This window comes from Peromyscus californicus, unplaced genomic scaffold (assembly GCF_007827085.1).
Source record: "Peromyscus californicus insignis strain IS unplaced genomic scaffold, ASM782708v3 Scaffold_21__1_contigs__length_65335640, whole genome shotgun sequence".
In the NCBI taxonomy this organism is placed as follows: Eukaryota; Metazoa; Chordata; class Mammalia; order Rodentia; family Cricetidae; genus Peromyscus; species Peromyscus californicus.
Window position 1 is genome coordinate 8,301,827 of NW_026294514.1, and position 14,527 is coordinate 8,316,353.

General features: G+C 42.3%; 1 protein-coding gene across 1 annotated transcript in view; it reads left to right on the plus strand.

The window, feature by feature from the left end:
* The window catches only part of Ccdc150 (coiled-coil domain containing 150), a 91,667-nt gene that overhangs the window by 63,205 nt on the left and 13,935 nt on the right, over window positions 1-14,527 (plus strand). Inside the window, exons 16-19 of the mRNA XM_052749453.1 lie at window positions 6,207-6,335; window positions 8,201-8,370; window positions 9,593-9,686; window positions 10,550-10,719. Coding sequence (XP_052605413.1) covers window positions 6,207-6,335; window positions 8,201-8,370; window positions 9,593-9,686; window positions 10,550-10,719 — 563 coding nt within the window. The remainder of the gene's footprint in view (window positions 1-6,206; window positions 6,336-8,200; window positions 8,371-9,592; window positions 9,687-10,549; window positions 10,720-14,527) is intronic.

The window sequence follows — 14,527 nt, forward strand, 5'->3', positions numbered from 1 at the left end:
GATGTGAGTGTTGCCCGTACACTATACAGTTAAAGTGTGTGGGAAGAGATGTGAGTGTTGCCAGAACACTATACAGTTAAAGTGTGTGGGAAGAGATGTGAGTGTTGCCAGTACACTATACAGTTAAAGTGTGTGGGAAGAGATGTGAGTGTTGCCCGTACACTATACAGTTAAAGTGTGTGGGAAGAGATGTGAGTGTTGCCCGTACACTATACAGTTAAAGTGTGTGGTAAGAGATGTGAGTGTTGCCAGTACACTATACAGTTAAAGTGTGTGGGAAGAGATGTGAGTGTTGCCCGTACACTATACAGTTAAAGTGTGTGGGAAGAGATGTGAGTGTTGCCCGTACACTATACAGTTAAAGTGTGTGGGAAGAGATGTGAGTGTTGCCCGTACACTATACAGTTAAAGTGTGTGGGAAGAGATGTGAGTGTTGCCAGAACACTATACAGTTAAAGTGTGTGGGAAGAGATGTGAGTGTTGCCCGTACACTATACAGTTAAAGTGTGTGGGAAGAGATGTGAGTGTTGCCCGTACACTATACAGTTAAAGTGTGTGGGAAGAGATGTGAGTGTTGCCAGAACACTATACAGTTAAAGTGTGTGGGAAGAGATGTGAGTGTTGCCAGTACACTATACAGTTAAAGTGTGTGGGAAGAGATGTGAGTGTTGCCCGTACACTATACAGTTAAAGTGTGTGGGAAGAGATGTGAGTGTTCCCCGTACACTATACAGTTAAAGTGTGTGGGAAGAGATGTGAGTGTTGCCCGTACACTATACAGTTAAAGTGTGTGGGAAGAGATGTGAGTGTTGCCAGAACACTATACAGTTAAAGTGTGTGGGAAGAGATGTGAGTGTTGCCCGTACACTATACAGTTAAAGTGTGTGGGAAGAGATGTGAGTGTTGCCCGTACACTATACAGTTAAAGTGTGTGGGAAGAGATGTGAGTGTTGCCAGAACACTATACAGTTAAAGTGTGTGGGAAGAGATGTGAGTGTTGCCAGTACACTATACAGTTAAAGTGTGTGGTAAGAGATGTGAGTGTTGCCCGTACACTATACAGTTAAAGTGTGTGGGAAGAGATGTGAGTGTTGCCCGTACACTATACAGTTAAAGTGTGTGGGAGGAGATGTGAGTGTTGCCAGAACACTATACAGTTAAAGTGTGTGGGAAGAGATGTGAGTGTTGCCAGTACACTATACAGTTAAAGTGTGTGGGAAGAGATGTGAGTGTTGCCCGTACACTATACAGTTAAAGTGTGTGGGAAGAGATGTGAGTGTTGCCCGTACACTATACAGTTAAAGTGTGTGGGAAGAGATGTGAGTGTTGCCCGTACACTATACAGTTAAAGTGTGTGGGAAGAGATGTGAGTGTTGCCCGTACACTATACAGTTAAAGTGTGTGGGAAGAGATGTGAGTGTTGCCCGTACACTATACAGTTAAAGTGTGTGGGAAGAGATGTGAGTGTTGCCCGTACACTATACAGTTAAAGTGTGTGGGAAGAGATGTGAGTGTTGCCCGTACACTATACAGTTAAAGTGTGTGGGAAGAGATGTGAGTGTTGCCAGTACACTATACAGTTAAAGTGTGTGGGAAGAGATGTGAGTGTTGCCCGTACACTATACAGTTAAAGTGTGTGGGAAGAGATGTGAGTGTTGCCCGTACACTATACAGTTAAAGTGTGTGGGAAGAGATGTGAGTGTTGCCCGTACACTATACAGTTAAAGTGTGTGGTAAGAGATGTGAGTGTTGCCAGAACACTATACAGTTAAAGTGTGTGGGAAGAGATGTGAGTGTTGCCAGTACACTATACAGTTAAAGTGTGTGGGAAGAGATGTGAGTGTTGCCCGTACACTATACAGTTAAAGTGTGTGGGAAGAGATGTGAGTGTTGCCCGTACACTATACAGTTAAAGTGTGTGGGAAGAGATGTGAGTGTTGCCCGTACACTATACAGTTAAAGTGTGTGGGAAGAGATGTGAGTGTTGCCCGTACACTATACAGTTAAAGTGTGTGGGAAGAGATGTGAGTGTTGCCCGTACACTATACAGTTAAAGTGTGTGGGAAGAGATGTGAGTGTTGCCAGTACACTATACAGTTAAAGTGTGTGGGAAGAGATGTGAGTGTTGCCCGTACACTATACAGTTAAAGTGTGTGGGAAGGGATGTGAGTGTTGCCAGAACACTATACAGTTAAAGTGTGTGGGAAGAGATGTGAGTGTTGCCCGTACACTATACAGTTAAAGTGTGTGGGAAGAGATGTGAGTGTTGCCCGTACACTATACAGTTAAAGTGTGTGGGAAGAGATGTGAGTGTTGCCCGTACACTATACAGTTAAAGTGTGTGGGAAGAGATGTGAGTGTTGCCAGAACACTATACAGTTAAAGTGTGTGGGAAGAGATGTGAGTGTTGCCAGTACACTATACAGTTAAAGTGTGTGGGAAGAGATGTGAGTGTTGCCCGTACACTATACAGTTAAAGTGTGTGGGAAGAGATGTGAGTGTTGCCAGTACACTATACAGTTAAAGTGTGTGGGAAGAGATGTGAGTGTTGCCCGTACACTATACAGTTAAAGTGTGTGGGAAGAGATGTGAGTGTTGCCCGTACACTATACAGTTAAAGTGTGTGGGAAGAGATGTGAGTGTTGCCCGTACACTATACAGTTAAAGTGTGTGGGAAGAGATGTGAGTGTTGCCCGTACACTATACAGTTAAAGTGTGTGGGAAGAGATGTGAGTGTTGCCCGTACACTATACAGTTAAAGTGTGTGGGAAGAGATGTGAGTGTTGCCCGTACACTAAACAGTTAAAGTGTGTGGGAAGAGATGTGAGTGTTGCCCGTACACTATACAGTTAAAGTGTGTGGTAAGAGATGTGAGTGTTGCCAGAACACTATACAGTTAAAGTGTGTGGGAAGAGATGTGAGTGTTGCCAGTACACTATACAGTTAAAGTGTGTGGGAAGAGATGTGAGTGTTGCCCGTACACTATACAGTTAAAGTGTGTGGGAAGAGATGTGAGTGTTGCCCGTACACTATACAGTTAAAGTGTGTGGGAAGAGATGTGAGTGTTGCCCGTACACTATACAGTTAAAGTGTGTGGGAAGAGATGTGAGTGTTGCCCGTACACTATACAGTTAAAGTGTGTGGGAAGAGATGTGAGTGTTGCCAGAACACTATACAGTTAAAGTGTGTGGGAAGAGATGTGAGTGTTGCCCGTACACTATACAGTTAAAGTGTGTGGGAAGAGATGTGAGTGTTGCCCGTACACTATACAGTTAAAGTGTGTGGGAGGAGATGTGAGTGTTGCCAGTACACTATACAGTTAAAGTGTGTGGGAAGAGATGTGAGTGTTGCCCGTACACTATACAGTTAAAGTGTGTGGGAAGAGATGTGAGTGTTGCCCGTACACTATACAGTTAAAGTGTGTGGGAAGAGATGTGAGTGTTGCCCGTACACTATACAGTTAAAGTGTGTGGTAAGAGATGTGAGTGTTGCCAGAACACTATACAGTTAAAGTGTGTGGGAAGAGATGTGAGTGTTGCCAGTACACTATACAGTTAAAGTGTGTGGGAAGAGATGTGAGTGTTGCCCGTACACTATACAGTTAAAGTGTGTGGGAAGAGATGTGAGTGTTGCCAGTACACTATACAGTTAAAGTGTGTGGGAAGAGATGTGAGTGTTGCCCGTACACTATACAGTTAAAGTGTGTGGGAAGAGATGTGAGTGTTGCCATTACACTATACAGTTAAAGTGTGTGGGAAGAGATGTGAGTGTTGCCAGTACACTATACAGTTAAAGTGTGTGGGAAGAGATGTGAGTGTTGCCAGAACACTATACAGTTAAAGTGTGTGGGAAGAGATGTGAGTGTTGCCCGTACACTATACAGTTAAAGTGTGTGGGAAGAGATGTGAGTGTTGCCCGTACACTATACAGTTAAAGTGTGTGGGAAGAGATGTGAGTGTTGCCCGTACACTATACAGTTAAAGTGTGTGGGAAGAGTAGCAGCAGTAAACTAGTGGAGTAGAGAAGATGGCTCAGGAGTAAAGGCACCTGTCACACAAGCCGATGACCACACAAGCCGATGACCACACAAGCCGATGGCCACACAAGCCGATGGCCACACAAGACGATGGCCACACAAGCCGATGGCCACACAAGCCGATGGCCACACAAGCCGATGGCCACACAAGCCGATGGCCACACAAGCCGATGGCCACACAAGCCGATGGCCACACAAGCCGATGGCCACACAAGCCGATGGCCACACAAGCCGATGGCCACACAAGCCGATGATCACACAAGCCGATGATCACACAAGCCGATGATCACACAAGCCGATGGCCACACAAGCCGATGGCCACACAAGCCGATGGTCTGAGTTTGATCCCTGGAACCCTTGTTAAGGCGGAAGGAGAGAATTGCCTCAACAAAGCTGTCCTCTTGACTTCCACACGTGTGCTGTGACACACACAGCACACGTCATATCACACATAATAATAATAACAACAACAACTATTTTTTAAAGCAAAGTGAAAAAATACTACTAAAACACTTTTTTGAATAGGGGAATACATGTGGCAGAAAAGAGATGACCTATTAATAGTTTAATGGATCCAATAAAACTGTCTGCCAAAGAGAAAGAAGCAATCAGCTGAAGTCTGTCTTTCCTACCATTTAGGGCGGTGCTAACCCAGGATCAGGCTGCAGTAGATGTCAGGCAAACTTGTCTTCACTTTAGGAATGCCCATCCCTGTGTACCAGCCCATGCTGACCACCACTAGCTCTGAACCCTGTCCCAGCAGATCTCCCTCTACCCCAAGCCTCCTCAGTTCATATATCCTCGGGTAGCTAGTGTTACAGCCGAAGGATGGCCGCTGAGTGTGTTACAGCATGTGGCAGGGACAAAGCACTGAGATCTGCACAAGGGCCACTCTCGTGCTTTCGAAACCCTCCTCAGGGTCAACCCCCAGCTAGAGGTTGAGGCTGAAGAAGGCAGGACTCCACCGAGCTTCAGAGCAGCGCTACCAACAGTGGACTCCCGCCTCAGACAAATGAGTCCAGAGGATGACTCCACCCTGACATCAAGCTCGGGGCTAAGAGACCCTTCTTCATTTATCCTCAGGTGATGGGCTAAGCTTCCAGCACCCAGCACTCTCATTCTGGACCCTTTGCTGCCCAAGTGAGCCTCCTGTTAACTGAACTCCTCTCCAGGTTCCTTGACTTCTGATTGGTCCTTTCATTAGGCCCAGGGGGTAGCACAGTCTTAACCAATAGTTTCCCTTTCTAGATGGCACCTAGCCAGGACACTCTGAGGTGTGAGGAGCTGTTTACCACTCTAGTTGGTGGCCTGAACCTAGGCAAGCAGGGCTAAAAATGAGGCGGACTAAAGTCTCACGCAGTAGCCAACTTCAGTCAGAGCATCAGACAGTTTGTGTTCTCAGGGTTAAGAATTTCATGAGTAAGGTGTTCAATCTCGGAGACAAGCCACATGTGGAAAAACATGTTTTTCCATAGAGGCATCTAAACAAATGACAGCCAGCTGTAATGAGTAAATGAACTCACTCCTATCCACTACTCCTGGGCGGGGCATGGATACACAATCCAAGAACAATTCCATGATTTGAAGAAACTGAGGTCACCAGACTCTTGTCTGTTTTCTTGGAGTTTTCTCACAACCACTCAGAATTCCCCTCGACTGGCTCCATTCTTAGACCATGTTCTGACAGGAAGTAGCAAAACAGAGACAGCCACCATCCCCCTGATGTCTCAAATGGGCCAGAGGTTTGTCCTGTGTGTACGGTGTCTGATTCCCCTGCCAGGGAGCCAGGCGGAAGTCAGGTGCTGCTTGCTCCTCTTCACCAGTCAAGGTTGTCCCTGCTGCCCTGACCTTCCACTCCTCTCCCAACCTCTGCCCCTGTTGTCCCGACTCTTTCATTTCCCACACTCATCGAGGCAGCTCTGTAAGTCTATCTTAGTCTGGAAATGTTTACATTTTTCAAAAGTTGTGAAACTTTTAGCTCCATAGTCTTAATCTTGTGTGTTTGTGTTTTCACTGAATTGAGTTACATAAGTAAACCCATGTGGAGTTTATTCAAGTGGATATGCACATTTAATTATTCATGTTTGTTCTCGACATTTCTGTGCCTTATTACAGTCAATGATTTGTTGTGTTTTAGAAAGTTATGCATTATTTCTTTTTTTCTTCCAAGATGAAATCTATTCTTGGGAAAAATGAGGAAGAGCTGGCCCAAGCTGTGAAGTGTCGCGATGCTGCCCTGAAAGAGAGCCAGAGGTTGAAAGGGGACCTGGAGGCCTTGGAGGACAGGGAGAGCAAGAAGGCAAGGTGTCCTGTCTGCACATCCATCCTGACAGGGGCCTGAGAGTCCTGACAAGCCACACCCCTAACTTCCTTTCCCATCCACAAAAAGGGGAGCTGTGATCAGTGAATGGGCTAAAATAGTTTTAAATTTTTCCATACTGATGCACTATGACTACAAGAAAAAGTCTGATTGTTTTCTATTCAATTCCATCTGATTTGGTAATCACCTTCTTGTGGGTCTTTTACTTTCCTAACTTCTTCGGATTTTTAACGCAGGGTCTGACCATGTAGCCCAGGCTGGTTTGAGAATGTCTACCCTGTCTTAGTCCCTCCTCATCCCTGACCTTGGGGCTGGGATTACAGGCAGATGCCATCCTGCCCAGCCTCCTCTTTGTATTTAGTGTGAATGACATCACTGTGGTGTTTCTCCATGACTTTCCTGTGCTCCCGTGTGAGTTAGTGGAAGCAGAAGTCAACTCCCAAACAGCTTTTAAAAATGTGTTTAGATTTTCCTCATTCACACATTGTAATTGTGTGTATTTATTGGATATTATATGACTTTTCATACATCTATAAAACTTGAGACAATCATACCAGGATACTCAGCACACCTGTCACTCAACCGTGTCACTTGGATTGTGACGCAAGAACACTTGCTGTATTCCTTACTAGCTACTTACACTGTTCGCATGAGAAACATTCAGCTAATTCTTGGCAGATGTGTTAAGTTGTTGTACTTTGAAAAGCATGGAGAGTTTGCCTTCTACCCAGCAGCACCACTGTACTGGTTAACCACCCTGTGTCCATCCTCTACCCCCTTTCCAGGCTCTAGCAGCCACTATTTTCTACTTGTTTCAGGTCATGTTTTTAGCTTCCACATTTAAGTGAGCATGTATAATACATATCTTTCTATGCCTAAGTTATTTCAGTTCAACCTAATGTCTGCCACTTCCATCCATGTTACTACAAATGACAGAATTGTTATGTGTGAATAATGTTCCATTGTGTATGCGTGCCATATTTTTATCTCCTCTCACATTTCAAACATAGGTAGGTAGGTAGGTAGGTAGGTAGATAGATAGATGATAGGTAAGTGGATGGATGGATGGATGGATGGATGGATGAATAGCTAGATGGATAGATGATAGATAGATAGATAGATAGATAGATAGATAGATAGATAGATAGATAGATAGATAGATGATGGATGGATGGATAGGTAGGTAGGTACATAGATAGATAGGTAAATGGATGATAGATGATAGGTAGATAGATAGATGATAATTGATAGGTGATGGATAGATAGATAGATAGATAGATAGATAGATAGATAGATAGATGGATAGATGATAGAGATAAAATTTGTTTCTGCGTGGGTGGGTGTGGAAGCACTGTGGAGGTCAGAGGGAAGTTTGCAGGTGTTAGTTCTCTCCTTCCATCAATTGGATCCCAGAGAGGGAACTCAGGTCATCACACTAACTGGCCAGTGCTTTATACTCTGAACATTTTGTTGGCCCATCTCAAACTTCCAGACAGCCAGTGATGAGTGTTCTAGGTCTTTGAAGAGGGAGACCTATGGGCCACATCAGTCTTTAGCAGCTTCCACTTTCTCCCCCAGTCTTTATCCTCAGATCCGTTCCAATGTGTTCTCCTTTTCTGAGCCCATCAGGAGAGAGCTGAGCACACTTGCCTGAGATCACTTCTGAGCCAAAGAATTTGTTGGCCCCAGTGTGTCCACTTAATTGTGAGCTGTGCCGCGGCAGTGGCAGAAAACTGCCACGTTTCTCACAGACTGTGGGACCTGCTTTTCTCTTTCTGAAGCACAAAAACTCGGGGACAGAAGTGGAGTAGACTTTCCCTGTTTCTTCTTTCATTTTCTTTCAGGTGGGAAACTTCCAGCGACAATTAGCAGAGGCTAAAGAAGACAACTGCAAAGTTACTATCATGCTGGAAAATGTGCTGGCTTCTCACAGCAAGATGCAGGGGGCACTGGAGAAAGTCCAGATAGAGCTCGGGCGGAGGGATTCCGAGATTGCCGGCCTCAAGAAGGAAAGGTACCACATTTCTGTTTCTGCCGTGTCTAGGAAGGACATGAGGCCTCTTGAGTATCATTGACTTTGAAAAACTGTTACAATAGTGTTTTAAGAACTAGCAGGTTAGGAGCTAAAACACAGGCAGGAAGCTTTCTAAAAAGTTCAAGTTGCCCATCGTAGAGTGGCATGAAAAAAAGTGTGTCCTTGAATGTCGTGTACTTTTTTAACCTTGCTCCTTTCTGCACCATTTAAAACCTAATTCTGTCCTGCTCTGCAGAATATTAATTCTCAAGAAAACTGAATTGGACTAGAGAGCTAGAGATCAGCCTCAGTGGTAGAACACTTGTGGAGCACGTGCGCGCGCGTGCGCGCGCACGCACACACACACACACACACACACACACACACACACACAATCAAACTTGAAGTAAGGAACTTATTATTCATTTATTGCAATATTATTTCAAGATTAATAGTTATTTTAGGTTAATCATCCTAAGAATTATTTTTAGCTGTGTTTTATTAGTGAACTTCCTTCAGTGTTTCCAAATTACATAAAATGAAAAGTAATAATTAAAAGTATTACCTTTAATATTTCTTTTGGGCTAAGGAAAAATGGTCTGAGGCTGATAGTGCCTCTGGAATATATTATGTATATTACTGGTTCATATTGCTTCTATGTTATGAGAAAACAAGTGAATTGTATCTTATTTACTGAGCTTATCTTTATTTTGCATACTATAGAAGTGTTAAATGTATTAACATGTATTAAATATATATTTATAAATATTATATATTAAATGTATTAATATATTACCTTAAATTTTTTAAAAGCAAGAGGATAGTATATAAAATACTGTTTACTTGTCACAGTACATTTCAACATAGCTATTATATTTAGAAGGAAAATTTTCAACAGCAGGCCAAACCTTAACCAACAGGTAAAGCAATATTCCAAATTGCCATCCCAGAAGTCAATCAAAAACGTGGATTCATAGCCTAATGAGTAAGCCTGACTGACTCACACATGGGACAAGAATTTTAATTCCTTATGTGCCTGCCTTTCTTGTCCTGAAGATGAAGCTGTCATTGTTATTTATCAACACTCTTAGATTTTGAGCAGATGTAGATACTTCAGTAATGCCATCTGAGCTTCCAAGAGAAAGGTGTCCTGGTACTTTCAAGTGGTGTCATAATTCCTGTGCCCTTCTTTACAATCATTTCTTATACTTTGTATTTTTAGGTCTCTAAATCAGCAAAGAGTCCAGAAGCTTGAAGCGGAAGTGGACCAGTGGCAGGCCAGGATGCTGATTGTGGAGGCCCAGCACAGTAATGAGGTAGAGGCCAGGTGTCAGAGCTGGCCACACTGATCTGCTCAGTTTTATTGTGACATTACTATTTTAGAACATTGAAATGAAACAGAGAAAGTTCCTTTTCATCCAATTAAGAGTCTTTGACAGTGACATATTTATGAATAAGAAATAGGTAATAAATCATAGTTTTGACTGATTTTTTTTTCTCTCTTACATTGTCCATAGTCTTCTCATTTATCAATGCACAGGTTATTTCAGGAGTTAAATGCCTTAGAAAACAACCTATAATCTCACAGTTAGCTGGTGACACTGTTAGTGATCAGACATGTGCGCACACACGCACACGTGCCCACTAATTATGTATCCATATATGTATGCAATGTATAAGCCTTTTAACATCTGTTTGGAGGCCAGCACACATGTGCCATGTGCAGCTTGTGGGAATCCATTCCCTCTCATGAGTACAAGTGACTAAACTCAAGCTAGCTGGGTGGCAGGTGCCTTCCCCCACTGGGCCCTCACAGTAGCCCTTACATAAGCCTGGTTTGGGAAGACTATACAAGGAATAGTTGCCAGTTTTGAGTTCTCCTAGACAATGAGACCAGAAAGTGATATAATCAGTAAGAGAACAGTTGAACTGGTTAAACTCCTGAAAATCAAGATCTGTAAGCTAGTTCTTATTTTCTAGTGTTCTCTGATCTCCAGGGCGTGGCCTTCTGGGAGACTCCTAAGCAATGTCAGTTGTAAGTTGTTTTTTTGTGTATTATATACTTTACCTAGAGTGTTTCTAGTTCCAGCTGATCATTTCTGTGGCACTTATAGAGTGTAATGAGTAAAAACTGTTCTGCTGGCTGCTCTGGACTTACAGGTGCCCTTCTCCCTTTCAGATGGAGCCGCTACAGAAGTCTCTGGACATAACTAGAGAGGACAACAGGAAACTGGCCATGAGCCTAGAGCAAGCTCTCCAGACAAATGGCCATCTGCAGTCTAAGCTAGATAACATCCAAGAAAAATTGGAAAGCAAAGAATTTGAGCGGCAGAATTTAGAAGCCTTCAAGTAAGGGCCGTATATTCACAGTGAAATTGGGGATGAGCCTCTGGAGGCATAAGTGGCTTGTTCAGATAAGGTAGGGAAGCCCTTTCTCTTTCATGGCAAGCAAATGGGCATAGCTGGACTGCAGCAGGTAACAGCACCTGAGCATGCCTGTGTGGTCTCCTTTCCAGTTCTTCCTTGCCCATTTCAAGCTGATTCTTTGTCAAGTTAACCCAAAATATAAAGACACTCACATGTTTCTGCCAGGCTTAAGCCATCCTTTTAAAGCACGATTTGAGCCAGGTATGGAGGCACACACTGATAGTTCAGCATTTAGAAGGCTGAAGCAGGGAGACTATGAGCTTGAGGCCAGCCTGGGCTACATAATAAGATCCTGTCTCAAGAAAACCAAAGCAAGGGCTGAGAGAGATGGCTCAGTGGGTAGAGGCAGTTGTGTGGGCCTGATGACCTGAGCTCAGTTCCCAGTCCGACCAGGCAGCAGGGAAGAACCAACTCCCAAGAGTTGCCTGTCTTCTGACATGTGTGTATGGTACACGTACACACATGCACACATGCATACACACACACACAAATAAAAATTAAGGAAACCAAAATAAATAATACAGATTTGGGCAAGGAATCACAGTAGTCTGAGTGGATCTACCCATCCAGGAATGGAATGGCTACGTGTAAGCAGATGATAACCTGGTATTTTAATTTTTGCCTAAAACTGGTTATATTAAACCATGAAAGTTTTGTTACAAACAGTATGTTGATAAATATGATTTAGACACTAATATCGTCCTGTGGATGTTTATGCTTAGGGAAACATGCATAGAACCTCATTCTTGTCACTGATTGCACATGCCAGTGAATGCAGGATCAAGGCAGAAGCTAAGGCAAAGAATGTACTTTCCATAAACAAAATCTGTACAAAGTTGATTTGGGGGTCAAATGTTCCTGCCACAAGGCTGTGCAGTATTGGCTAAAACAATACTGTGTTTGTATAGTGGCTGGTAGAATCATTTAAAAATCCATCCGGGTCAGATAAATTATTTAAGTTTACCTGTAGTCGGAAGTTTTCCTGTGTCCTGCCCAGTCCCATAGCCACTCAGACCCAAATAAACACACACAGGCTTATATTATTTTTAAACTATGACCATGGCAGGATTCTTGCTAGCTAGGTCTTATTTCTTAAATTAACCCATTTCTATAAATCTATGTTTTGCCATGTGTTCCGTGGCTTTACCTGCATCCCATTACATGTTGCTCCTTGGGCATCTGACTGGTATCTCCCTAGACTCGCCTTTCTCTTTCCTGTCTCTCTACCTGGATTTCCTGCCTGCCTCTAAGCTGCCTTGCCATAGGCCAGAGCAGCTTATTTATCAACCAATCAGAGCAACACACATTCACAGCATACAGAACGACATTCCACAGCACTTCCCCTTTTTTGTCTAATCAAAAATGAAGGTTTTAACTTTAACATAGTAAAATTATATATAATAAAACAGTTATCAAGCAAGAATTATACTTAACAATATCTAGTCTATTTATATTTGACAAAATTAAAGAAAATATTCTATCCTGTATTTGTGAGTCTAAGGTTTCATTTTTAATTTATCTTTTATCATAACCAAGGAAAATCATAATTATCTAGTCTTCAACTACATCAGAGACCCCAGAAGGATATAATATTACCTAAGTAAACAGGAAGTTCATTGTAAGCAACTTTAAAAATTCTAGAATGACAGAGACAGCTGTCTGCCTGGACAGTCATCCAAAGTTCCTCTGCAACGTTGGGGCATCCATCTTCAGCCCACAGGCTTAGAGTCTCTCAGTTGCTTAATCCTATGTCCTGTAGAATGTCTGGCAGTTTCTTCTGCAAAGCAGGAACCTGAAGGATCATCTCACCTGGCAAAGTTCAGTGGTCACCTTTCTATGGGTCCTGCATGTCCAGTTTAATATCAAGCAGTCAATGCAAGGGCACTTTTTTGCCCAGTGGCCACAAAGAAAGCAAATTCCATAATGATTTTCTTCAGTGCCCATTATCGTCTCTGAAGTAGATTGGTGTTGCCAGGAGCAGATGTGTCTCATTGTCCAAAAAAGTCTAAGTTTTTAAAACATTTTAAATGCCGTATTCTGTAGGTCTTTGAAGTGTTTGAAGATTACCTACCTAATTGAATTATATCTATGTATACCTAGAAAACTTAACATGCCTATAAGTTTGACTATCATAATAGTCATAATTATTATTCTGTATTTCTCAACTATACATTACAATTTAAATGAGTTATATAAACATAATACCTTAAACAAGAGTAGAAATATATATAGTATAACAAAATTAACTTTAAATTTATATTAATAAACTAAAATCCATAACAATGTAAAATATTTTAAGCAAGTTGTTTTTTAAAAGTAGATTCAACAATCTACCCTTTTATCCTATCATATCTATATCCTATATATCTATATCATATCCCCTTTTCTTCTTTTAGAAATAGATTGACTATGACCAATAACAATTTGTATCCAACAACCAAAGCAAAGACAAATATCCATAATCCATTTTTTGGGAATGTGGACATAGTTTTCTAGGCTACTTCCTGCTGATAAAGGGCGCTGTTGGTTTTTGTTTGTTTTTGGTTTTGTTTTGGGTTTTTTTTTTTCTTTTTTTTTTTGGTTTTTTGAGACAGGGTTTCTCCGTGTAGCTTTGGTGCCTGTCCTAGATCTCACTCTGTAGACTAGGCTGGCCTTGAACTCACAGAGATCCTCCTGGCTCTGCCTCCCAAGTGCTGAGATTGAAGGTATGTGCCACCACTGCCCAGTGAGGGCACTGTATTCTTATGGGGATCCTGAGAAAATTAAGAATTATGGTCAAGTCATGGAAAGACTGGTTATAACCTTTGTTGATAGGTACCATCTGTTAAGGTTTAGGAGATCTGGCTTGATCAAATCTCATCCATCTTAACCTGGAACAAATCCATAGCCTCTTGATTCCTGTAGAAACAAAAACAGAGCCTCCTATCCAAAGTAGCATATCCTTAGATCCAAGTTTTGAAGTCAAAATACCTTTAAAATATACATATTGATTTAACTGACCAGCCTTTACAATCAAATATCTTTCTATAGTTAAAAATATCAAAGACAACACAATCCAGATTCTGTGTGTAATATCCATCTTTACGTGGCTTGTTTTTTTTATATAATATATCTTTACTGTCTCTTTAAAGACTTTATCTTTTAAAACTATTTCTTTCTTTATATAACTGTCTATATTCCTTTTCCTCTCTCTTCCAAGCCTATGTACATTTTTACACACACTGTAAACTGTTTAGGGTTTATCCCATCAGAATCTGTCTTATTGTGAATCTATTGCTTTGAACTGCAGCATGATTAGGACTGAAATGGCAGCTTTGGCTGCTGGCTGCGCCCACCTCAGCTTTCCAATGTGGCGGAACTACATTTACTGCCAGCTGTGGGAGAACCATGCTCACTGCCGACTAGGGAAGCAGTGGGTCTATACTTCCATCCAACAGCATGTAGCCCAAAAACTTTTTTTTTTTTGGTACTAGCAAAAGCTAAATCCACCACACAGTATGCTGCGCAGCTTGCAGATGCCACAGTGTACAGTGGCAGGAATCTGCCATGCTGCACTCAAGCCCATACGCCATGAACCCGCCATACTGTAGCTCAAGTCCACACGCCACAGGTCTCTGTACCTTGGTGTCTCTATATCTCGACCCACATGAGACAAGAAGTAGAAAGCTGTTTTTGGCTCCATTGTTGTGTGTTTAGAAGCCCTTTTTAAACTCTTTTAGGCCTTATGAAT